The 25700-nt window shown below is 38.5% G+C and overlaps 1 protein-coding gene across 5 annotated transcripts in view; it reads left to right on the top strand.

Annotated features, from left to right (window-relative positions):
- The window catches only part of Cask (calcium/calmodulin dependent serine protein kinase), a 337437-nt gene that overhangs the window by 160214 nt on the left and 151523 nt on the right, over nucleotides 1–25700 (top strand). For all 5 annotated transcript variants that reach the window (XM_051141460.1, XM_051141461.1, XM_051141462.1 and 2 more), the window contains exons 4-5: nucleotides 16169–16246; nucleotides 21485–21557. In XM_051141460.1, coding sequence (XP_050997417.1) covers nucleotides 16169–16246; nucleotides 21485–21557 — 151 coding nt within the window. The remainder of the gene's footprint in view (nucleotides 1–16168; nucleotides 16247–21484; nucleotides 21558–25700) is intronic.

The raw sequence follows: 25700 nt of genomic DNA on the forward strand, positions 1-25700 counted from the left end.
GAGTCAGGGTGTGCCCCTGGGGCATTTCTAATAATGGTAGGTCTTACTTGGAAGTAAAAGTATAAGACAAGAACGTGACTGGTGTTAAGTTTGGGCATGTAATAATAAAACCATCAGTAATGTGAACATTACTTCATACTGCCCTTTATTTTTTTATTGTCTTTTAAGTCTTAATAACTGACTGACTTTAATTGCAGTGTCCCTTTTGCTGATTAAAAAAAAACTGAAGCATGAAGTTTACAACATTATGGGCCGCAGCCAGGATTCTAACTTAGGCAGTTTGATTCTAGGGCCTCAGTCATAGTCATTCTCCTATGTGTACGCGTTTTGATTTTATGCTTCCAAGAGCTTTAATCCATATATTCAACAAGTACTTAGAGAATGCCTGCAAGTGTGCCAGTGCTGTTCTAAGTGCTACAGATTTCGAAATGAGCAGCTCTAAATCCCTATATACATTGGCTTTATGTTCTAGTGGAAGAGACTAATGAGTTTATAGTACTAAGAATAAGTACTGAATGTGCCATTAGGAGTGGAGCCAAGTGAGAGGCAGAGAATGCTGAGGGTTAACGAGTACTGCTTCAGTTAGGATATTCATGGAAGCCCTGTTTCAGGGAGTGGCCTTTAATTGGATGTAAAGCTTGACTATGTAGGTGAGAGAGCACATTAAAATAATTTTACCAAAGTAATAATATAATCAGATTTGTACATGACAGAGAGACTTCTAAACTCAGTGTGAGAAACAGTGGGAGACAGTTAAAACAAGTCAGTTAAGAGTTCCACAGAAAATACAGTTTGGAGTTCAACTTTTTCATAGTAAGAGGGACCAAAAGTTCCTCCAGGGAAGAGGAAAACCAGAGTCAGGCCCATGAGTGAAGTCAAGAGATGGATGTAGATCCTGAGCCTGCTATAATGGCTGAGAAAGACCCTGGCCATCAAATACAAAGAAGCAGTTCAAGGGGTCAGAAGAAAAAAACAAAATTTCTGCTTAGTGTTCAAATTAAAACATTGAAAGATACAAGGAAAGGCTAACATTGTAAAACTCCCAGCTGGAAATTTTGAACTCAAGAAAATGTAGATTATAGAAAAAGGAGTTTTGAAGTCTCCAAAAATGTGAGCTCAGAAAATATAGATAGTATAAAAGGGGACTTTGAAGGGATAATAACCACAGAACAAGAGGCTGTTCTATTTGGTAAATGTTGACAATACCTTAGGAGTGTGTGTGGTATATGTGCACACATGTATGCATCTATCTGTCAGTCTTTGTCTTTGGAGCTGATATGGGCCAGTTGGAAAGTAGTATTGAAGAACCGCTGGAGAACAAAGAACAATTAGCAAGAGATCTTAAGTATAAAAGAGAAACTGAGAACCATGAAGGCCAAATGCCCCTAGGTTGCTTAGCAACCTCTGACATCATCATCTGCCCACCACTAGTTGTACCAGGGGCCTAGGATATGATATGGAGAGATTTATTAAAGAAGTGTGGGAAAGAGGAGTTAGGGCCTGAGTGGGCCATGAGGGTAGAGAGACAGTGTGGGGCGGGGAGGGAGGAAGAGACAGACAGACAGACAGACTGACGAGGTGGAATGTTTGTCCTTTTATCTTGGTCCCCTGGCAGGGGCTGCAACAGGTGATGACATCACAGGTTTCTAAGTAACCTAGTGGCAGGTTTGTGAAGCTACTTATATGCTAACAAAATGGAGATTACCCAATATACCTTAAGGCCTTAAAGAAAGGCCTTATTAAAGAAGTAATAGCCAAAAATGGTCCCAAGTTGAAGAAACACACGCTTTTCAAAAATAAGCTTTGGGAAAAGATAGATATTGCTTATTGACACAGGTTGTTTGCATTTGTGCTGATTATGGAATGCACACCTATTGTGGTCCCGAGTCTGGCCCCATCAGAGGTAGAATGTAGGACTTGCTACCATTGGCACAGCGTCCACTGTATATCTTGCCACCTCAGTTTCTACTTTGCCCATTTGTGAGAATGACATGAAATGGAAGAGCAGCCCAATTGCTGTGATAATTATTATCTTCGTTGTAATAGTCATGAATGCTATTTAGCAGAATGACAGGATTAGAAGTTAAGATCTCAGAACCCCAGAGCCTGTTGCTTACATTCAAATACTTGCTGTACTACTTTGTAACTATGTGACCTTAGACAAGTTACATAACATTTGTATTAAGCTTCAATTTCTCCACCTGTAAAACAGTATTTGTCCCCTAGTATTGCTATAGGGATTAAATTAATACTTACAAGCCACTTAAATTGGTGCTTGCCATATCATTAAATGCTCAGTAAATCTTTGGTAGTAGCTATTAACATACCTGTTCTTAAAAGGAACATGCAATATTTTAATCTCAGAGGAATGACTAACTAATATAAAAAATCATAGTATATAAAGATAATAAACTAAAGTTTCTGCCTGTTCTTGTAATACTCAAAGGATCAGTTTAGTAACTGCTGGCTTTTATCCATGTAAACAGTTTTGTTGCTGTTTGCAAATTGGTCATGATGTTATTTGAACATTCAAGGGCTCGTATTATTTTTTCTTCATAATGCCTGAAACTTAGAAATAATTTACAAGCATATAAGATGTCCTTCTCAGGACATAGAGGTGGTTCTATTTTGTTCTTGCTACGTTAGAACAGTTAAGTCTTAAGCAGATGCCAAGTCTTGCACACATTTTTGTTTATATTTGCACACCTATAGGTTTATAAGCACCAGCATTAACATTTCATTCTAGCTAGGAGATGCCTAGAGGTAAAAAAAAAAAAAAAAAAATTGAACCAGCTAGTTTGATTTCGGTACACAAGTGACAGTCAAACAAAAACAGAAAACCAACAATTAACTGCATGATTATTTTGTAATCTCTGTTATGTTTGTTTACAGTGAAATCATTTTCCAAATTAGACCTCCTCCTCATCTGTGCAGGCATGAAGTCAAGGCTGGCATGATGATTTACAGTTTTTTAAATGTTTATAAAGCAGATTGACCAAAAGACATTCCAGAAGTAGAACTGCAGAGAAACGTGCCAAATCCTTGATTCCTCAAGTACTTGATTCCACAAGGAATCTGTGTGGTTTTCATTTGTATTTCCATCCAGGAGCTTTATCTTTAGTGGTGTCAGGACCCTGAAGCAAGAGGGAAAATCTATTTCTATGGATAAAAATGGCAAGAGGATCTATAGATATTTAAGTTTACCCACACATACTCGACCACATCAGATATAAGAATTCGGGGGCCTGGTGAGATAGTACCTGCCTTAGGACCCATGTAAAAAAGCCAATGTGGTTGCATAAGTCTGTAAGCACAGTGCCAGAGAGGCAGGACAAGTGAGTCTTTTGAACTTAATAGCCAGCTTGTATAGTAGAACCTCTGAGTTCCAGATTGAATGGCAGACCCAGACTCAAAAAAAAAAAAAAAAAAAAAAAACCAAAGTAGAAAGATATCAGGAAAGACATTGAACATTTATCTCTGGCTTCCACACGTGCTCACATCCACAGGACCACAGAATTTAGATGAAACTGGAAACAATCTGGTGCATTGATTGTGATTGGTCTGGGATGGCAGCGGTTCTGTCCCAGCTCTCACCTACAAGGGTGTACAGGACAAGACCAGACCTCTAAAACACTTGAAAGAAAATCTGTTTAAGCCAGATAAGCTAATATTTATACACAGTAGATGAAAAATTGCATGTTAAGGTATTTTTACAATTATATTTTAGAGCTAATGATGGCTTAAAAAAATTAAGGGGAGAGGGCTCAGTAGAAAAAGAGACTTGAGGACCTTGGACTTTAGACACTATCAAGTTTAAGTCTAACTCAAGCCACATAGTGTCGTTGTTGAAATCTAAAAATAGCTTGGAAATAATGGTAGTTTGGAAACTTGAGTTACCTAGTGAGTCCCAGGCCAGCTTGGGCTTCAGAGTATAACGTTGTCTCAAAATAAATAAATAAATAAATAAATAAATAAATAAATAAATACCTTCTGTGACTCAACTATTTTGGGGAGATGGGCATTCAGCTGTGGGATTGGTGAGATCACTGAGCACACAATTGCTATATGATAGAACAGGGACTGTAGTTCCTGTGGGCCTTCCTTTTTGATTGGACATTCACAAAACTTTAGATAGGTGTGGGAATGTGAACAGCTGATACTCCAGAGGTCTGCTGCTCCTACTTTCCTATTTTAAGTTGTTCTGCAGTCCCTTGAAGCAGAATTTGGGGTTTGGCTTGCTTTTTGTTTTTTATCCACTAGGAGGCACCCTTATCAAGCAGAGTTCTAGTGAGGAATTATGAGGAACACAAGAATTCCAAGTCGTTTTGAAAATCTTTTGCAATTTGTCAAGGCATCTAGAACACATTTAGTGGCACTCTTTTTTTTTTTTTAATCTCTTTAATAAAGTGTCACACTACATGCCCTGGCCAGGCTAATCTTGAACTCAGAGACACACTTATCTCCTGAGTTTCGGGATTAGAGTTGTGTGCCATCACACTCAGCCTTGTAGAACATGTTTAGCAATTTATAAGTTCAATGTCCTTGATTCAAAAACCCAAAATACCTCCAAAATCCTAAAAATTTTAAGTGGCAAAATAAAGGTACAAGTGGAAAATTCTACACCTTACCCCATGTGATGTCAGTAAAAATACAGGCACATGAAAATATTGATAAAATTGCCTTCAGGATATTTATAGCTTTTATATATAACATATAAATGAATTTTGTGTTTAAACTTGAGTCCCATCCACAAGATATTGTGTGCATGTGTATGTGTGTGTGTGCATGTTCCCTTGCTATTTAAAATTCCAAAAGCTTTTGAAATACAAAACACTTCTGGTCTCTAGTAGTTTGAATAAGCAAGACGTTGCCTCTACAGCTTTTAAATTTTCAGGCATAGGATAACATAGACTTCCTTTGTTTGTTTGTTTTTTAACTTACTCTTCTGTCATGTATCATATCCCAAACACAGTTTTCTCACCCTCCTCTTCATCCAGCCCTTCTCCTCCACCTCCCCTCTCCCCTAGATCCACTGCACCTCCATTTCCCTTCAGAAAAGTGCAGTCCTCCCGGGGACATCAGTCAAACATATCATAACAAGTTACAATAACACTAGGCACAAACCCTCATATTAAGCCTAGACAAGGCAACCCAGTAGGAAGAAAAGGGTCCCCAAAGCAGGAAATAGTAGGAGACGGCCCCTGGCCCCACTGTTAAGAATCCCCTAAGAACACCAAGCTATACAACCTAACATGTATTCACAGGACCTAGGTCAAACCCATACAGGCCCATGATAACCACTTCAGTCTCTGTGAGCCCCTATAACTTCTAGTTAGCTGATTGTTTGGGCCATGTTCTTATGATGTCCTTGACTGCTACAATCCTTCAATCCTACAATCCTTCTTCCCCCCTCTTCTGCGGGAAAACCCAAGCCCTTCCTAATACTTAGCTGTGGGTCTCTGAAGCTGCTCCCATCAGTTGCTGAATGAAGCCTCTCTGATGTCGATTATGCTAGGCTCCTGTCTACAACTCTAACAGAATATCGTTAGGAATAATTTTACTGACTTTTCATTGCAGTCCTATGTCTCTGGGCTATCTAGCCTCTGGTTCCTGGCCCTCCAGGCAGTGTCAAGTGTGGGCTCCCTCTTGTGGCATGGGTCTTAAGTTGGACAAATTATTAGTTGGCCACTCCCACAAATTCTGGGCCACCTTTACCCCAGCACATCTTGCAGGCAGGACACATTGTAAGTTGAAGGTTTCATGGCTGAGTTACAGATGTCTGGTTCATGCTCCATTATCCCCCATTCCTACGGGTCTTCGCTAAGGTCACCCTCTTATATTCCAGGGAGTTTCCATTGCATTAGCTTTCTATATTCCCCCCAAAGTGCCCTCCCTAATTTCTGTCGTCTCTCTCCCTCCACTCCTTCTGTTCCCATTCCCACCCCACCCCCAGTCCACCTTCAAAATCTATTCTGTTTCCCCTTCCCAGGAAGATTCATGTGTCCCCCCCTTAAGCCTTTCTTGTTACCTAACCTCTCTGGGTCTATGGATTGTAGCATGATTATCCTTTCCTTAACAGTTAATATCCACTTATAACTGAATATGTACCATGTGTGTCTTTCCAGTTCTGGGTTACCTCACTCAGCATGATCTTTTCTAGTTCCATCCATTTGCCTGCAAATTTTATGATGTTATTTTTTTTAACAGCTGAGTAATACTCCATTATGTAAGTGTACTACATTTTCTTTAGCCATTCTTCAGTTGAGGGACATCAGGGTTGTTTCCAGCTTCTGGCCATTATGGATAAAGCTGCTATGAACATAGTTGAGCAAGTGTCCTTGTTCTGTGGTGGAGCGTCTTTTGGGTATATGCCCAGGAGTGGTATAGCTGGGTCTTGAGGTAGACCAATTCCCAATTTTCTGAAAAAGTACCAGATTGATTTCCAAAGTGGTTGTACAAGTTTGCACTCCCACCAGCAATGGTGGAGTGTTCCCCTTTCTCCACATCCTAGCCATTCTGATGGGAGTAAGATGGAATCTCAGAGTCATTTTGATTTGCATTTCCCTGATGACTAAGGACATTGAACATTTCTTTAAGTGCTTTTTTGGCCAGTAGAGATTCCTCTGTTAAGAATTCCATGTTTAGCTCTGTACACCATTTTTTAATTGGGTTATTTGGTTTGTTGATGTTTAGTCTCTTGAGTTCTTTATACATTTTGGATATTAGCCCTCTGTCAGATATAGGGTTGGTGAAGATCCTTTCCTAATCTGTGGGCTGTCTTTTTGTTCTGTTGACAGTGTCCTTTGCTTTACAGAAGCTTTTCAGTTTCGTGAGGTATCACTTATTTTCTATCTTAGAGTCTGAGCTGCTGTTGTTCTATTCATAGACTCCCTTTGTATACTCCCATGCCCTTAACATACTAGGGATGGCCTAAGCTAAAGAAGGCTGCCTATGACATGTTTAAAAAATATGGATCTGTACCCTGATGGACTAACAAAGTGCAAAGGAGGAGAATGTTGGATTTGTTCAGCCTTCTCTGCATGGCCTTTCCCTTCCTTTGGTCTTCTGCCAGCTTGTGTCCACTTACCCTCACTTGAAACCCTCTTTGGTATATTCATCCTTTCTATGATCTATGAGAAGAAGCTCATTCACACACTTCTGATTTTCAGCACCCACTTTTTTCCTTCTTTTTAGGGTCTACCAAACATTATTCAGAGCCTTAAAGCTATGAAAGGCCATACTGGGCATCTGGTGTGCCAGAGCTCCCAGCTAGGCAGTACTAGCATTTCCTTTCTATAGGAACCTCTTGAAGAGTACATGTGGTAAAGTTCAGAAAATTAGAGCAAAGAGGATATTTAATAGTGTAGAGAAAACTAGCATTTCAGAAATCCCACCCCACACCTTAACACTCAAACATAACTGAATTTGTGTAAGCTAATCATGAAAAGCCAACAAGAAATAGAATATTGTTTGACAAATCTTTGGTTAGCTTTTAAAACTTCAAAGGACTAAGATCCACAAAGAAAAATCAATAGAATTTTTAATTTAAAAATTAATTTGATTCAATATTAATATAAAAGAGTTACAATCCATTGAACAAAGACTGCATTCTAATAAAAAAAACTGAAAAAAATTTAAAGAAAAAATGTTAAGCTTCATACACAAATAGATGAGGACAAAAATAAATGATTCTCAGCAAAAGAAATACAACTGGTAGCTGGGCACAATGGCACACACCTTCAAACCTAGCACTTGGGAGGCAGGGTCAGACAGATCTCTGTGAGTTTGAGGCCAGCCTAGTCTACAAAGCAAATCCAGGACAGCCAGGACTATACAGAGAAGATGGAGGGGGGAAGGGAACAGATCACAATTGCTTTATTAAGCCATCAAATCCTCATTCTATTGAGTGATATCTTTCTCCATTGACAATATGGTGTTTTCTCACTAACAGTCCTAAGTACTTCTCTGTCCCTGCCTCGGTTCACACTGAAAGTATATGAGTGTGGCCTATTTACAGTATTCATTGGAAGAGAGAACTTAGCTCAGATTATATATAGTTTCACACATTTTCTTATCCACCACAAACCCACCTCACATACTGACTGACTTACTGGGACTCCATCCAGCTATACTGTGCCTATTTAACAGAAGAAATGTCTTGAGACACTACCTTCCTCTAAACTACCCCTCTTAACTCTTTTTTTTTTTTTTTTAATCCCTCTTGTTCTTTTTTCATCTTCTTCCTACCTCTTTTCTTCAAAACCCGTCTCAGAGATTGTGGAGACTTTCAGAATCCTTCACAAAGATAGAACAGTTCCACTCTAAGATGCAGTCATCCTTGGCTTTCTTTTGCTTTCATCTTTTTCTTTATCTCCTCTTCTGTGATGTAGGTGATTAAAGATAGGATATTCATGAAACTGGTCTTCCTGTCATTTACCTATAGTAAATGCTCAATAACTGTACCCTCCCGGTTATGAAACTGTATAAATGCAGGAAGAATAAGAAAGGCTTTTGTGTGTGATTTCTCTCTTTTAGAGATGAACTCATTCACCATAAATGTTTATAAGTAATCACCAATACGTGTGGTTTTATAACTTTGCCCTCAAAGTTATCTACAGTCCAGTCGTATAGACCAGACAGGTGCTTGTCTGTAAAATAAACAATAACTGGTAATATGGGTCTCAGTGGTCATAGGCCTAGATTCTTAAAGCCCACGTGTTCATTAGAGAGAAGAGTGGGGAGCTATGATAGACAGGAAGATTCAGAGAAGTTGATGAAGGGCATCAGTGCCAGTGTAGGAGTTAGACATGTATAAAATTAGCCAGAGGATATCCCAGACAGAGGCATAAAGAGGACCAAAGAATAGGGAAGAGACACTGGTTATGTAGCATTTGAGAACATATCAGATCAGTACCACAAGCAAAGCTGTACATTTGGGGGAAATACAACAAAATTATTAATTTGTATATGCAAGCAGTGCAGAACTTACCATCAAGCTTCCTAGACAGGCATAATGGGATATACCTAGCACTTAAAACATTGAGTCAGAGGGAGCCCTATAAGGTCCAAGCCAACCTGAGCTACAAAGACCTTGGCCTTAAAAAACCAATACACAAACTGGGCGTGGTGCTGCACACCTTTAATCCCAGCACTCAGGAGGTAGAGGCAGGTGGGTCTCTGAGTTTGAGGCCAGCCTGGACTACAATGTGAGTCCAGGCCAGCCAAGGATACACAGAGAAACCCTGTCTCAAAAACCCAAAATAAATAGATGAAATTTTTAAAAGGTCAATACATACACAGAGGCTTATAAATATAGAACTGTAGAGGACTCATTTAAACTATATCAACAATAATAGTATCTACATAAGTCATTTAGGAGGTCAGTATGGGGAGCTCTGTATTCTGAGAGCACACGCATGCATGCACGCGCGCGCGCGCACACACACACACACACACTCAATGGGCACACAGTAGTGAGCACATTGTTCTAGACCATGGCACCTCCATAGTTAGCATGAAAATGGATGAAGACCTGACCAGTTTGTGGGGTAGTGCATGGACATCAAAGTCAGAAAGCCTGAGTTTGAACCCTGACCTTACCAGAGGTCAAAGCCAGCCAGAGCTATGTAGTGAAATGGTGCCTTGAAAGAGAAAGGCCACCATATGATCTTTTACCTACTCTGTGCTGCTTCTCAGTTTTCTCCTAAGAAAAATAGGGATGCTTACAGTACCTTACCTAATAGACTTCCTGTGGCCACTGAATAAATCACTGCATGTTAAAACACCTAGAAAATGCCCATCACATAGCTATGCACTAAATACTAGCTTTAATTATTTTATTACAGAAAAGTAAGATCCTTGTCACACGCTGATGAATTCTAATTGTAAGAGCTATTTTAGCATTCTTCTGAAGGAATCTTTTCACAACTTTAAATGATTAGAACTGATGTCATGTGACAAATCAGGTTTTTGTTTGTTTATGAAGAAGTAAAAAGAAGCACAGTGTTTCAGGCATCATCCTAGCCACTCTTTAAGACCCTTACTATTGAGTAACTCCTGCATCTCTACATATATACACAGATAGATATCTGTTTCTGTGTCTTCCTATATTATGAACATTTTTTGATGTCGATAAATATATAGTATCATTTACTATTCCCCACTGTGAGTTTGCCACAGTTTATATAGGCGTTCTTCTATTACTGGAATTTAAATTGCTTCCAACTTTTTATTATAAATAACTATGATAAACCCTTCTCATTAAAACTGAGAGTATTCCTAATTCTTTCCTTTAGAAATAAAATTAAATAAGTCAAGGAACATATGCATATTTTAAAGCATTTGACAAGCACTATAAAGTTGTCCTTTAGAAAGGTTATATTGATTATTGATGTATTTTTCCCATGAACAATGAATTTGCTGATTAAAGAAAAGTTTCTCCAAGGCCGACTTATATTTGTGTGTGTGTGCATATGCGCTTGTGCATGTGTGTGTTACATGGGTTGCCATCTTCTTACCCCAGAAGATTAAAACTGTGCCCCAACTTATTAAACTGTAGTTCTGGAACTCACTATATATGCCAGGTTGGCCTACGACTCACAGCAATCCATCTGCACGTGCTTTTTGACTATTGCTATTAAAGGTGTACAGCGTCATAGCCAGGCTGCTAGCTCAATCTTACACAAGGTTTGGCAAATATTCTTCATTATCAATGTTAGGAATATTTTTGTGATTATCAGTATTACTTTTTTCCTAGTTGATATGTATACTTTCCTCGAGTGACAAGTTTTAGGAGGATTTTGTTAGTATTTTATAAATTTATGTCTAACACAACCTGCACTGTGATCAGGAAACATACCCTGAATGCTTGCTTTTGCTGAAATTTCTAGGTTCATCTTTTAGTATTAAATAAATAATTTAATAACTATTTAACGATTAATATGAAATATAATCATTAATAATAAGCATTTGGGTGGGGTTCTGTGCTGCCTGTATGTCACATCAGAGCATACCTTATATTCAAATTTTCAAAACACAGCTGTTTAGCCCCAACAAGGGGCATTTCTTCAGGACCTTAGCCTTTGGCAGACTCTTCAGACATATACCAAACATGAGTTGAGTCTCTGCGCTTAGATCAGCTAGGTGCAGAAGCATCAGGGCCCTGTCACTGCAAAGGTCCCCAAATGTGTCTTCCCACAGCTGCCTGCCTCCTTTATATAGCTCATTTTCTTCATGTCCCTTTTCAACTTGGGCAGGAATTGCTTGTGTCTGAGCTCTGTTCTCAGTAGTTTTTCAGGCGGTGTGCTGTTTGTTCCTTAAAGATGTAAAATAGTTTTCTAATTCCATCTAGGTTTTATAGTTATGTTTGTCATCTTCATAGAAAAGGCTGGCCAGAAAGAAAAAAAGAAAAAGAAAAAGAAAATGCTGGTCAGAGAAATTTGTCTGTTCTTTATAACATTTTCATACAAATGCCCATCTGCCATCTCTTACAATTTGGTCTGCTCTGAGATAGGTACAGAAACTGAGTGTAAGCATGTAGAAATTGCTGTTGCAATTTGACATGGCTGCGAAATCATAATGTATGATGTATGCTTTCATCTTAAAATCATCCATAGGCCAGAGTGGCCTGGCATATTCTCGTCCCTTTCAATATACACAGTCATACCTTGTAATTTCATACCTATCACCTATTTTGTTTGTTTCATGTGCCTTTTGATCATTTTCTTAATTCTTGATTCATATAGACAGAAGGAAGCAGTTAAAAGTTATTCCTATTTCCACCACTTCCTGTGATTTATAGTTAACCTCCCCTGGTTTCTCTCCACATGCAGTACAGAAGCCGTCCCCATCCTTTTCCATAGAGGATTTCTTCTCTCTCTCTCTCTCTCTCTCTCACTTCACTCTCTGAGTGGAGACCACTAGGAAAATACAAGACATGCTTTTTGAAGATTCCTGACAACTGAATAAACATCCCAAGATGGGAAACCAAATAGAAGAGCAGTAAAAGAAGCCTTCTTGCTGTTTTTACAAGGATCATATTTTCAAATAATTTATCAAAAAACAAAAAATCATCAGTGTTGTCTAAAATATTAGTTATTATATCAGGATTGTGTATATTATGAATATGTATAGATTAAATTTATGATGAATGAAATTTGCATAAATAACAGTATTTTAGTTTTTATTTCTGTATCTAATGAAATTTAAAATTAGTGCATTGCTTTTAGTTAATATCAATTAATGATATAATCAGACGGCTTTAATAATAAAAAGGTATTTTCATGGTCATCATTTTTTTCAGAGTAATCCTTCCTAAAACATAGTTGTATATTTAGAAGTTACACCTGTGATTTTGTTCAGTGCTTCTGGTTATAAATCCCTGGATTAAAAAAGTCATAATGTTCAAAAGAACTCATGTAGTAATAATTAAAACACAAGAGCTGGTGGGTAGCTCACTAGTAGAGTGCTTGTCTAACATGTGTAAGGCCTGGAGGTCTATCCTCAGCACTACAGTAAAAAAAGAAAGGAAATAAGGAAAAAAGAAAGAAAAAAAGGAGAGAACTATCTAATAAGTATAATACCTATGGATAAAACCGACAATCCTTATTTGGAGTCAATATGGAAAAAATCTTTAAACCTGTATGATATGAAAAGAAAAATAGATACATCATTCAGAGATGAAAATAGTAAATTCTGGAAATTAATATATGAATAATTCCATCTGAACTAAAATAGATGTTTTACAGTTTTACAAAATTATTGTATTGTTCAACTGGAAGAAAAAGTTCATAAAGATAGCATGAACCTTAATTTTGCCAAGTATTATGATATGCTATTACAGTATTTTAAATTGTATAATACTAGATACAAGAATAGACCAGTGGAAGGGAACAGAAACAAACAAACAAAAAAGCCTATGTGCTGTATGAGCATGTGTAGAGATAGTCATTGGAGGTACTAGGATTTCAGATATAATCTGAAAGAAACAGAGTAACTAGTTCTGATAACCACAGCACTGGTCAGTAAATAATTCCTAGTTATTTCTCAGAATGGTCCTCTACTTAGACTTCGACCTCTCATTACTTTGCCACCTCCATACCACCATGTCCCTTGCCCCTCTCCTCCCCTAGATCCATCTGTAAAGTCTTCCTTTAGCTCTCGGGACAGATTCAAATTGTTATTGCTGTGTTATGCAGTGTTCTTCTTTACTTAACTTTTTGGATGGTGCTTATCCTTAAATTTCAGTGAAAAGGGAAAATGCCTAAATAGAAGAAACCCTTCACTATGAGATTTCAGGTTTTGTTTTTGTTTTTGTTTTTTGTTTTGTTTTTTTGTTTGTTTGTTTTGTTTTTTTTTTTTTTAGTCCTCATAAATCAACTAATCACCTTAAAACTGTAGCCAGTTTTAAAAGTAGCATTTTCCACTCCACAGTAAAAAGAAATAAAGAAAATACTCAGCTTTTCTAGTAATCAAGGAAGTACAAATTCAAGCAAGCACAAATGACTGTTTTCATCTTTCTGGCAAACATGAAAAAGAGTAGTCATTGTGATGAGGGCATGGTAGAGGAAAGGGCACGTTTACACTCAGCAATAACAGTATTGACGGCAATATGGCTAGCGAAAGCAGTATTGGAAATACCTTGACCAAGCAACTTCCACCCCAGAAATCTCTTCTAGCACATGATCACAGTTGTTCAGGAAGATGCACGACCAAATTCATGTGAGCCTTGAATACATGGGGGATTAAAAATAAACAACAGCATTTTCACAATAAACATTTTGAAGAATCTGACTTTATATTGAAAAGTGCCCAAGAAGTATGACATGTAAAAAGCCTTATATAAATATGGGAATGTTTTACTTGCATAAAGTCACACTGAGATCCAAATAATGTAATCAACTGTTCATTAAAGTTCTGTGTGCCGGTCTTCTGTGAAGTATTGAATTGGAGTGTGTTGAAAGTAAAAACTGTTTTTTAGGGCTTTATGCCCTTGGTCTGGTATAGTGTGTTCTTTGCGTACCCAATAGGTACAGCTATAGTCATTGGGAAAAGCAATGAACACTACCAAACAGGTTTAAAGCAATGGACACAGCCAGAAAGATTCGAGTCCTGTCTCTGTCACCTTATCCAATAACTAGATTTACTTGAAAATCAAAATAACTTCATGGGTAACTTAGCTGTAAGTATAAAAAGAGATCTGACAGACTGCTTCCTATGAAATGTCATAATACTACTGTGTAAGTGCCTTCATGCTCCACTCCAATTCTGTTTCTCAGTATTTTACCTGCAGTAACTATTTGAAAACTGACCTAGTGAACTTCAGAATACTTTGTAAGCCTTAAAGCATTGTGAAAATATTAGCTGTTAATATTTGAATAATTTTAATATAAGTAATCTTACATGAGTTTCATTTATGTATCTGTATGTTTGTGTGTGCTTAGCTTGCATAAATGTTACAACGCAGACTGTAGTTTGTTAGCAGTTAAAAAGCTCATAATGACTGAGGGAGTTTTCTTTATAGATGGAAATGAAATGGAAATTTGATTAAGGTAGTTTTTAAATATGGAAAGCAGTATATAAAAAAGCATATGCCAGGAAAAAGACAAAGTTACATATTAAGAAAGTAATAATAAAAGAGTCCTGCTTTTTCTTAAAAAGGAAACAGAGAGGGAGTGGACCTGGGGATGGGCGTGGGGGGGGGGCAGCTAGAGGAAGTGGACCTGGGGCAACTAGGGGGAGTGGACCTGGGGATAGGTGGGGGGGGACAGCTAGGGGGAGTGGACCTGGGGATGGGCGGGGGGGGCAGCCAGAGGGAGTGGACCTGGGCAACTACGGGGAGTGGACCTGGGGATAGGTCGGGGGCAGCTAGGGGGAGTTGACCTGGGGATGGGCAGGGGGGCAGCTAGGGGAGTGGACCTGGGGATGGGCGGGGGGGGCAGCTAGGGGGAGTGGACCTGGGAATAGGTGGGGGGGTGCAGCTAGGGAGAGTGGACCTGGGGATGGTGGAGGCAACTAGGGGGAGTGGATATGGGAATAGGTGGGGGACAGCTAGGGGGAGTGGACTTGGGGATTAGGGAGACAGCCAAGGGGAGTGGACCTAGGCATGGGGGCAGCTATGGGGAGTGGATGTGGGGATAGGTGGGGGGCAACTAGGGGGAGTGGACCTGGGGATGAGGGGCAGCTAGGGGGAGTAGACCTAGAGATGGGGGACAGCTAGGGGGAGTAGACCTGGGGATGGGGGGGTTCAGCTAGGGAGAATGGACCTGGTGATTGGGACCAGCTAGGGGGAGTGGACCTGGGGGTGGGGGGCAGCTAGGAGGAGTGGACCTGGGGATGGGGGGCAGCTAGGGGGAATAGACCTGGAGATGGGGGGCAGCTAGGGGGAGTGGACCTGGGGATGGGGGCAGCTAGGGGGAGTGGACCTGGGGATGAGGGGCAGCTAGAGGGAGTGGATCTGGGAATGGGTGGCCAGCTAGAGGGAGTGGAAGGAAGGAGAGGAAACTGTTGTTGGAATATATTGTTTGAGAGAAGAATCTATTTTCAATTTTTAAAAATTTAATGAAAGCAATAGTAAGATCAGTCTATGTACAGCGGTTTTTTCAGTATCATTGGACAGATTAGATTGACTCATCTACTCACCTACCGCGTGAGAAATTGAGAACTATTTTAAATTTTAGGGCAAGGTAGTAACAGGCTATTACTAACACATGAGTGTGTTCGAATATGTCTGTAGTAATTGATTTGGATAATGGAGGATAAAATAAATAAATTCTGTTTTGACTTATTATTTTTCCTTTCATAGCATGTGGCTTACATTTCCTATTTATTGGTGATAACTATAGCAAAATGTAAAAAAAAAAAGAGTTCATATTCTTAAAATACTCTGTTATCTAATATAGATAAATCAGAAATTTAATTCAAAATTTACACTCATCACTTCTGAGACTGTGTTATTTGATACCTCTGTTGGTTTAATCTCTTTAAAAGTATTTTTCTATACATTTTCAATAGGTGGTTATAATGCCCTCTACAATTTGTGTGCTTTTCGTTTAAAGAAGGGAGATTTAAATAACGTACAATCATCAGTAGTCAGTCATGATATGTTCACTTTGAATGTTATCTTGGAAGTTTCTCTTTTCTAATATGCTTTTTTCACATTTCTCTGCAGTATGGATGGAGCAGATCTGTGTTTTGAAATCGTAAAGCGAGCAGATGCTGGTTTTGTATACAGTGAAGCTGTAGCCAGGTATGTAACTACATCTACTCCCCAGAAGTAAAGTAGAAGGAAATGACCAGGAAATCATAGGAAGTAACCGGCTCTTCTGCCTGCAGGCACACTACTAGTGTCTGTCTCTGCAGATAACATAGCCACTTCAATATGTGCGCTACAGGTTGATAGCACATGAAATGTGCAAGGAATGGCAAACACTGGATCTGTTAACACGACTCTGTTTTTGCACACAAATGCTCCTATTATACTGATTCCTGATGCCTTTATACAAAAAGGGGTTTGGTAGCCCAGGGACCATGTAGAAGTAAGCTTGAGGGTTTTATTTTTGCTTAGCTTTGGCAGATTGTACCTCATTAGTTCTTCCTTTTGCTTTTTAGTGATATCAAATGATTATGTGACCAGTTAATCTAAGAAAAATACAAAAGAGTAAGAGGAACAAAACTAAAAGCACCATTCTTTTTCTGCTAAATGTGTTGCTTCAGGCCAGTATGTGGTCTCTCAACCGAGTGATGACTGTTACACTAAGTGGAGCAGTAGTCATAAAAACCTAACGACACAAAAGAGAAGAAAATATAAAAAACTATAGTAACTATGCATGCACTATACCACTGGCTTATGGAATTAAAGCAATATAGCTTTCTGCTTTGGCTGTCTTCAGTCACAGCATAAGTACGCACTGGCAGGTTACTGATTTGATACGGCAACCCTCCCTCCTCAGTCACTGGCCACACCATGGTGAAGGGCTCAGACTCACAAACCCTCAAGGTTTTATTCAAATGCTTTGTCATTTGAAAAGCAGTTATGTCAAGTGATTGCAACTTTCCTATCGTTCCTTTTATAACGAGGACAGAGCTGGAAACAACTAAGTATCTTTAATACAACTTGGAGCTCCATATGCATTGGCTGAGGAGCATGGGCCCCAGTGTCTAGAATGAAGTGGACGTGACTATAGCACAGAACCAGAATATGCTGAGCATGGGATAGTTGCTTTTTTTATCCTCTTGGAGCTGGGGGAAAAGAAGGAAACGAAAGCTTACTATGTTAGCTCGATTATTTACTTGTATTCACTGACACATGGTAGAATGAAAGCTAAGTAGCCTCTAGTCTTGTGTATTCTGCTCTCTAAAGCACATTTTTAAGTCCCACTTCTCTATTTTTGAGCTTATACCACAATTTTTAACTTGCCATTCTTTATTGTGCTTCTGAAGTAAAAAGCATGCTTTAATGCTCCAGTCAATGTTACCGTGATTTTTCTTTCTTTTTTTTTTTTTTTTTTTTTTTTTTTTTTTTTTTTTTTTTTTTTTTTTTCTTTTTTTTTTTTGGGTCACATTTTATTTTACATATTCTTTGGGGAATTCTATTTTTTTAATATATTTTATTAATACCATGATTTTTCTTGTAGCATCGTTGTGAAACACCTTATCAAAATAAATGGAATTTTCAGACTTTTACACACACACACACACACACACACACATTTCTTAAAGAATTCAAGGAAACTTGCATATTTTCTTATCACCAAGCATTGACCTGGACCTAAGACCTCTTGCATGCTGGCCAAGTGCTCTACCCTATACCCTCTAGCTGATATTTGTACAGTTATTAAAAAACAACACAAAGTGAGAAAAATCTAAATTTCATAACTTTCATTCTTTGCACTTTTCCTCAGTGAAGGGAGGTAATTTGTTTTGTTGTTGTTGTTGTTTTGTTTTGTTTTGTTTTTTCCTTTTTGAAGCACAGTAACACCAGAACAGCTGGCATACATGTTGTTCCACTGCTTTTCCTCTCATCTCCAGTTTTTGGTAACGTTTCTTAGTTTCCCTTTCACTTCTGTCCTGGCTCTACAGTTGCTTTGAGTCTCAGCATAGACATGTACAGGTGATGTCATGCAGTGACATGCTTTCTGGGCTCTCTCAATCCTGAGACCTTACAGAAAAGGTAGGTGTTTGTGTATATATCAGGATGAAAGCTTATTGATTTTTAACCCACTTATATTTGTGTTAAAATGGTGGTTTTATGAAAGGAGCTCTTCAGAATGGAATAGAAAAAGAACAGCAGTGGCACCAGTAAGTGACATCATCCAGAAAGCCGTTTGCACAAACCTTATTAAAGTCTCTTCTTCCTAACAATAAAAATGGAAGCAGGGCGACGCAGGTGGCATTGTTATTAGCTGTGTTCCTCCTTACACCAGATGAATAACAGGGAATGGAGAGTCTTCTCATGGTGTGGAGTGTTTTGCCAGGTAACTTTCAGCTTTGCTTTCTCCTCTCTGGTTCCACATTTACTGTTAGGGTATGCTAGTGAATGCAGCTGCAAGCCTCGAAGACTCAACTAGTTAAATAACTAAAGCTGGTTTTGTTTCAAGAAGAGTTGCAAAGCATGTCGCAAAGCACAGATCTGTATAGTGCTTCTTTAGTAGTGTAACACAACTAGGTTAGTGACAGCCTCTGTTCCTTCAGTGTTAGTGAGTTGGGGGATAGGTTAACTTAAGGTCAATCAGAGCACTCTCTTCCCTAGTAGCAAGTTAGTGGGATTCCCACGGTTCAGAAAGCATTTCAATTATGAAACATCTTTGTTTTATACCTGAGAATGTTGGTTGGCTTGCATTACCTTCTCTACAAAGCTCTCTGGTTCTATCTCTGGTTCATAGATAATCTTTAGCTAGGAACGTTTCAGAGATAGTATCTTCTTCTGCCCAGCAAATATTTAGACTTTTTAACCCATTGTTGACCACAGGAGGAAGCTAAGTCATTTCTCTTTACCCTCAAAACCACCTTCTTCTAGAGAAAGTAAATGGGCTGTTGCAAAGTTCCTTTTCTGTATAGAAGGTTCTTTTATTGTAAAAATAGAATTACCATTTTTTTCTGATTCTTTAGGAAAAGAATCAGAGGTTTGAGGTTTTCTCAAAATATAAACTGTGATAATTCATGAAATGATTTATGTGAGTTAACTTTCTGCTATGTTTGCATATTTGAATCAACTAATAAAGTACCATATTTTCTAGTTGCTGGATTAAATCCAGAGCTTTGTGCGTATTACGCAAACCCTCTGTCACTGAAGTACAGTGATATTCACACTTTAAAATGCTTGTCCCCTGAGTTTTCTTTTGGGTTTTTAAGGCTAGAAGATAGGAATTTTCCTTAAGCTGAAGATATTTTAAGCAACTATTTCTGTACTATGTATCCAAAATAGTCTGCTCTTGTGCATGTCCATTTTGCCTAATTTAAACCCTCCATTTTGATATCTGGATTGACATTTAAGACTTTGACTAAGCTTAATAATAACTTTATAATAATAATAATGACTTTACTACAGGTTTCAAATCACATTTATTATTAGCCATTTCAGGTCTTCAAGGTCCTTCCAAGGTCTACTTTGAATGACTGATAGTTTCCAATGCTGTTAAGCCCCCCTGATTTAAACAAGACTTAATTGTAGGCTGCACTGGTCCATACAAAGCCCTTACATGTCCATTCTCAGCAGTGCATCACATGAAGAACTGTTTAGGGGCCAAGTATGAGGAGATGATCCACAGGAAAAGGGGCTAGTTTGCTTTAAGTTTGGGTTTTCTTTCTCCTCTGCCTCTTATTTTTTAAAGGGAAACTTGTAATCTGTTATAATACATAAAATAAACCATATGTTGGCTACAGGGATATTTGTATGAACATGTTAGACAGTAGTGTGCCAAAGAGGAAACTTGATAGAAATCTTTCAGTTATTTTGTCTAAAGGCATAAACTACCTGTAAGGTCTTTTATGAGTGCTCTAATTTAAACTGTTTTATTTTAGTATGAGAAATATACTGTCTGAAAGCACAGCCAAGTTTAATAAACACTATATAATAAATTTTAAAATAGGGGCTGGAGAGATGGCTCAGTGGTTAAGAGCACTGGCTGCTCTTCCAGAGGACCCGGGTTCAATTCCTGACACCCACATGGCAGCTCACAGTTGTCTGTAATTCCAGGATATGATGTCCTCACACAGACATGCATGCAGGCAAAACACCAATGCACATAAAATTAAAATCATTTAAAAAAATATTGAAATAGAGCATTTCTCTACTGTGGCTGCTTGAGATGAAAAGAGAGGGCATCCCTGTCTTGCTTTAGTTCAACTTGCCAATTTTGTAATTTATGATATGCGTAATCCCAGCACTCAGGAGGCAGAGGCAGGTGGATCGCTGTGAGTTTGAGGCCAGCCTGGTCTACAAAGAAAGTCCAGGACAGCCAAGGCTACACAGAGAAAACTTGTCTCAAAAAGAAATAATAATAATAATAATAACAACAACAACAAAAAGAATGTGCAGTCAGTAGAAACTACAGTTCAAGTTTTCCTGGGCTCATGGTATGCAGTGTAATGTGGGTAATGGTAGTATTTTGAGAATACTTAAAGCAGACTAAGCTTAGACTCTACTGTTCAGTAATAGGTTAGGGGTTTGTTTAATCCACTTTCAGCTTCAGCTTTGTTCATCCACATATAAACCCATAATAACTGAAGGAGCATTTATACTCTTGTCATGATCTGTTGCTGGCTGAACCTGTTATAACTTTTTAAGAAACATTAATTCCTTCTTGGTTCTTTGCCTGTGCCCAGTAGAAGCCTCTGCAGATCCCAGCTGTCCAGCAACAGCCTTGCTTTGCTCAGGAGTACCCTCAACTAAAGCCTGATTAAGTGGTAAAGAGAAATCACATTTGTAGGGGTTCTGTAGATTTTCCTCATGGCTAAAAAGAACCCAGACAGAGAGCTGGTTTGAATGGCAGAATCATTCCAATAGCTTCAAGCAGTTTCTTTCATAGCAGTTGAGTTTAACTACATAGAATTAACCAAGATATTAGAAGGGTGTGTGTGTGTGTGTGTATAGATAGATAGATAGATAGATAGATAGATAGATAGATAGATAGATGGATGGATGGATGGATGGATGGATGGATGGATAGATAGATAGATAGATAGATGGATGGATGGATGGATGGATGTATAATATATATATATATTAGGCTTGCCTCTTTCGTGTGTATAGCAATACTGTTTGTTAATTATGTGGAATTCTTTTGACTTAGCCCAGAAGAGCATTCTGTTTCTTGAAGAAGCACATGTTTCTTGACATTTTCTTTAAGTCTCACTGTCTTTGCTCAAATGAAAGATGTCTGTGGCTAGCTAATATAAAGGTGGGAGTTTGAAAGTAAGGACATCGCGTATTAATTTTTAACAGTGGAAGTTTTTTACAGTTTTAGATTTCTCTTGTATTTTACAGCCACTACATGAGACAGATACTGGAAGCTCTGCGCTACTGTCATGATAATAACATAATTCACAGGGATGTGAAGGTAAGTGTTTCTTATCACTAACATATAATGTTTCTGAAGAGAAAGTAGATGATAATAATAATACCCAGGAATTTTTCATTAACATAGAGAGCATTTTTATTATATGCAAATAAGAATTAATTTAACTGCTTTATCTTCAGAGTCATTGTACTAATTCTTAAGAGGAAGGCTGTAACTTTAGTTTCCTTATTTTTTTTAAGGATATATGCAATCTAACACTTTTCCGCCTTTGCCATGAGAGAAAAAGAAACACAACACCAATAAAAGGAAAGCGAAACTATTATAAAAATTTAATCATATGCTTAAATTTATCATTTGTTTTCCTATGAATTCTCTTCAACCATATTCCTTTCTTTCAAGTAAAGCTGAAGTATTGTAAACTGAAAAAATTAATAGGAGGCAAGAACAGTGCCAACGTAACAGATACCCCAAACCAAAAAGCACTTATCAGGTTAGGGCCAAGTGAGAACACTGCCTTGGAACTAGAATCATGTTCGTGGTCTTTGCCAACTTCACCACCCCTACTTTGCAGCATCATTGCTATTTGTGAAGGAGTAAAAACTCAGTGTCAAAAAAGAAAGGGATGATGAAATTCATCCCAGCAAGTGACCTCCTGACTTCTTACAAGAACAGCCTATTAGCACAAAATAATTAAAAATAATGCCTGAAGACTCAAAGAGACTTAGTGTAGGTTATAAATCAAATTAAATAGAACCAGTGAGGTTGAAAAGTCCTCTCATTTAAAGTCATGTTAAAATAATTTTTTAAAATGGGGCTGGAGAGATGGCTCAGCAGTTAAGAGCCCAAGGACCCGGGTTCAGTTGCTAGCAATCACATGTCAGCTCACAACTGTCTGTAACTTCAAGATCTGACACCCTCACACAAACATACGTGCAGGCAAAACACCATTGAATATAAAATAAAAATTAATTTAAAGTAATAATGACAATAATAAATTTTAAATGAAAATAGATTCAAAACTCTAGTAGTACAAAGTAGCCTGAGAAGTTTGATCAGCAGAGGGACTCAGTTAACTGTCACTGTACTTTCTCAAGTGGATGCCATTTTAACATTTCATGTTAAAGTGGCTATGGATGTAAACTGTATAAAGGACAAGTACTATATTTTGATAGGACTCAAGTAGGTACCTTATATACTAGAAAAAAAACATAGTTTACTTTAGTAACTGTCAGCATATGTGGGGGCTCTGTAATCCAACCCTGTGGTGGTTTGCTGTACAGTCCTTAACAATTTTTTTTTCAAATGTTTTGCTGTAAAACTTAGACCCTACAGTATTTGTAGCACTCTAACTGCTAACCAGTGTGTACCTTATTCTACAAGCACTAAGTTACTAGTCCAAGGAGTCCAAGATAACTAAACTACCCTTGAACTACAGTGACATCCAAATAGGTACAATTGTTCTGGTTGGGTCTGGATAGGTCAAGAAAGCACTAGTATTTTAAGATATTCCTCAATTTCTAAGTTACATGCATACTCAAAATGAGAGCCCCCAGAATCACGGAAAAAGCATTTTCTTTTTATTTTCTCTCTCTCTCTCTCCTCTCCTCCTCCTCTCTCCCCTCCCTCCTCTCCCTCCACTCTCTCTCTCTCTCTCTCTCTCTCTCTCTCTCTCTCTCTCTCTCTCTCTCTCTCTTTTGTTTTTGTTTTTCTTTTTGTTTATGTTTTTCGAGACAAGGTTTCTCTATGTAGCCTTGGCTATCCTAGACTTACTTTGTAGACCAGGCTGGCCTCAAACTCACAGTGATCCACCTGCCTCTGCCTCCTGAGTGCTCGGATTACAAGTGTGCGCCACCACGCCCAGCTGCATTGTAAAGTCTTAAGTAAAGGGGTGCCTGTAGCCAGAATGTCCCTGTGAGCCTCGAAGATTTTCCCATTAATCATAATGCTGGCGTCACAAGTATCTTCTTTTCTCCATTCATCTAATTGTGGAAGAAATTGGCAATGGTAAGAGTTCTCATTTAGTGTAATATTAAAATCACAGTATATCTTTTGATGTCATTCCCGACTTGTGGTATTTCTGATGATGGCTTCATGGAGTCTGCTCAATAGGCACATGGTACCTCAGGAGCAAGATTTTCTTCCAATTGCAGGTCCCTTGGGAAAGCTCATCATGTCCTATTTGGGGAAGGTTAGATCATACTCTTTTACCCTAAAGAGTCTTCTAGTACCAGCAGTAAAACATAAGGCTGCTATCCTTGGAGTACCACAGCCAAAGATAGTCTGAGGCAGGACTGAGGAGAACTCTGGAGCTGTGGCATTAGGGACTTTTCCCAGGGAGCAAGTGAGTGCTCAGAGAAGTGCTGAACATTAGTACATCCTACTGCTTTTCCCTCTCCACCTCCTGCTGCTGCCCAAGCTCACCCCTCTCCCTTCTCCTTGGTGCTATTATGCAGCTAGTTTTTTAAACATAGCAGGAACTCAATATTCTAGATATAATGCACTTTCTTCCTGTTCAATCCTTGTATTGAGTTGATGAGAAATCTCAGTCCCTGTTCATTTGTGTCAAAAAAAAAAAAAAAAAACAGGCAGGCCATAAAGGAGCCCAGTGGGGTTTCCCACTCATCAGTAGCACCTTCCAAGGCCTTTAACTACCAGAGAGTCTCTGAAGTCTCTCTAGCCTTGAGCTATGCTTTTATGCTTAGCTGTGTTGCCCCTAGCCTATCTAACCTTCAGCATGCACAGAGGCGATGTTTCTTCAAGGCAAATGAGGCAGTGTTTCTTCAAGGTATATTTTAAAAGCCCTACTCTTTTGTGTATTTTAAATAGGTACGGAAATTAGGTAGAGGTTAGTAGTGGAAATTCTTGTAGCTAAAAGCTGAAGACCCTCATGAGCAGTTCCAGAACTATCTCATTAAATGTAGTAATAGCAAATGAAAATCACTATAAAATCTACAAAAATATCCATTAGTGGAAATTAGTTGTACAATATCTTATTGTTCATTCTTTTCACGTGTGGAGATCTGACATTGGCACTATCATGAAAACTTGATACTAAATAACCCAATACTTTTTTTTTAATCTTCAGTTATGTAAAGAGAATAAGAATTGTAGAAAGCTGTCTTAGTATTCTATTGCTGTGATGAAACACTATGACCAAGGCAACTCTTGTAAGAGAAAGCACTTACAGTGGGGGCTTGCTTACAGTGCCAGAGAGTTAGTCTGTGATCACCATGGTGGGAAGCAGGCAGGCATGGTGCTGGAGCAGTAGCTGAGAGCGTTACACCCTGACTTGTAGCCAGCAAGCAGAGAGAAAGAAACTGGGCCTAGCATGGTCTTTTGAAACCTCAAAGCCTGACCCCAGCAATACACTTCTTCCAACAAGGCCACACTACCTAACCCTTCCCAAACAGTTCACCAGCTGGGGACCAAGCATTCAAACATGTGAACCTATGTGGCAGGGTTGGGGGGAATCTCATTCAAACAATCACAAGAGGAAACAGGAAAAAGTGTCAATACACTATTACAGTGTGTAGTTCTTTTGTATGTAATAAATATAAGAGAGTGACTATATAGAGAGTAAAGTTTTTCTCCATATATACATATAAAACAAGCATTTTACCCTATAAAATACATACAAGAAAAATGATAATCTGAAATCTTAAAATTTGTAAAAACAGATTGCTAGTTTATGTAATAGAATGTGTGTAAAACTGTTTGCTCAACAATTTTATTTTGCATGAATTCTGTTCTTGACAGAAATTTTGTCAACATTATAGAACAAATTGTGATTATGTGTACTACTTCTAGTAATATAGTCGGATTTTGATTGGCCATAGTGTTTGATATAATGGTAAGCCCAACCAAACCAAACACCAAAGTAGTTATGTTTGGCTTCATCTTCTAGTTTAGCATACATAGGCCATAAATATTTGATTGCCTACTTGACAGAGTGTAAGCTCTAAAAGTGTGATGGCATCAGGAGAGAGATTAAGCGACAAATCTTATTACATACTGCCAGAAGTCTGACCATGTGTCAACACTAAGTGACTTTAAACAACAGCTGACATCATTTGCTTCCTGTTGTGCAGTTTGGTTAGAGCTAGATAGGAAATGCTCTCCTCTGTTATCCAGACTGTTGGTCAAGGCCGTGGGCCAGCTGCATAACGACTCAGGTCACAGAAG

The sequence above is a fragment of the Acomys russatus genome, chromosome X (assembly GCF_903995435.1).
Source record: "Acomys russatus chromosome X, mAcoRus1.1, whole genome shotgun sequence".
Classification (NCBI taxonomy): Eukaryota; Metazoa; Chordata; class Mammalia; order Rodentia; family Muridae; genus Acomys; species Acomys russatus.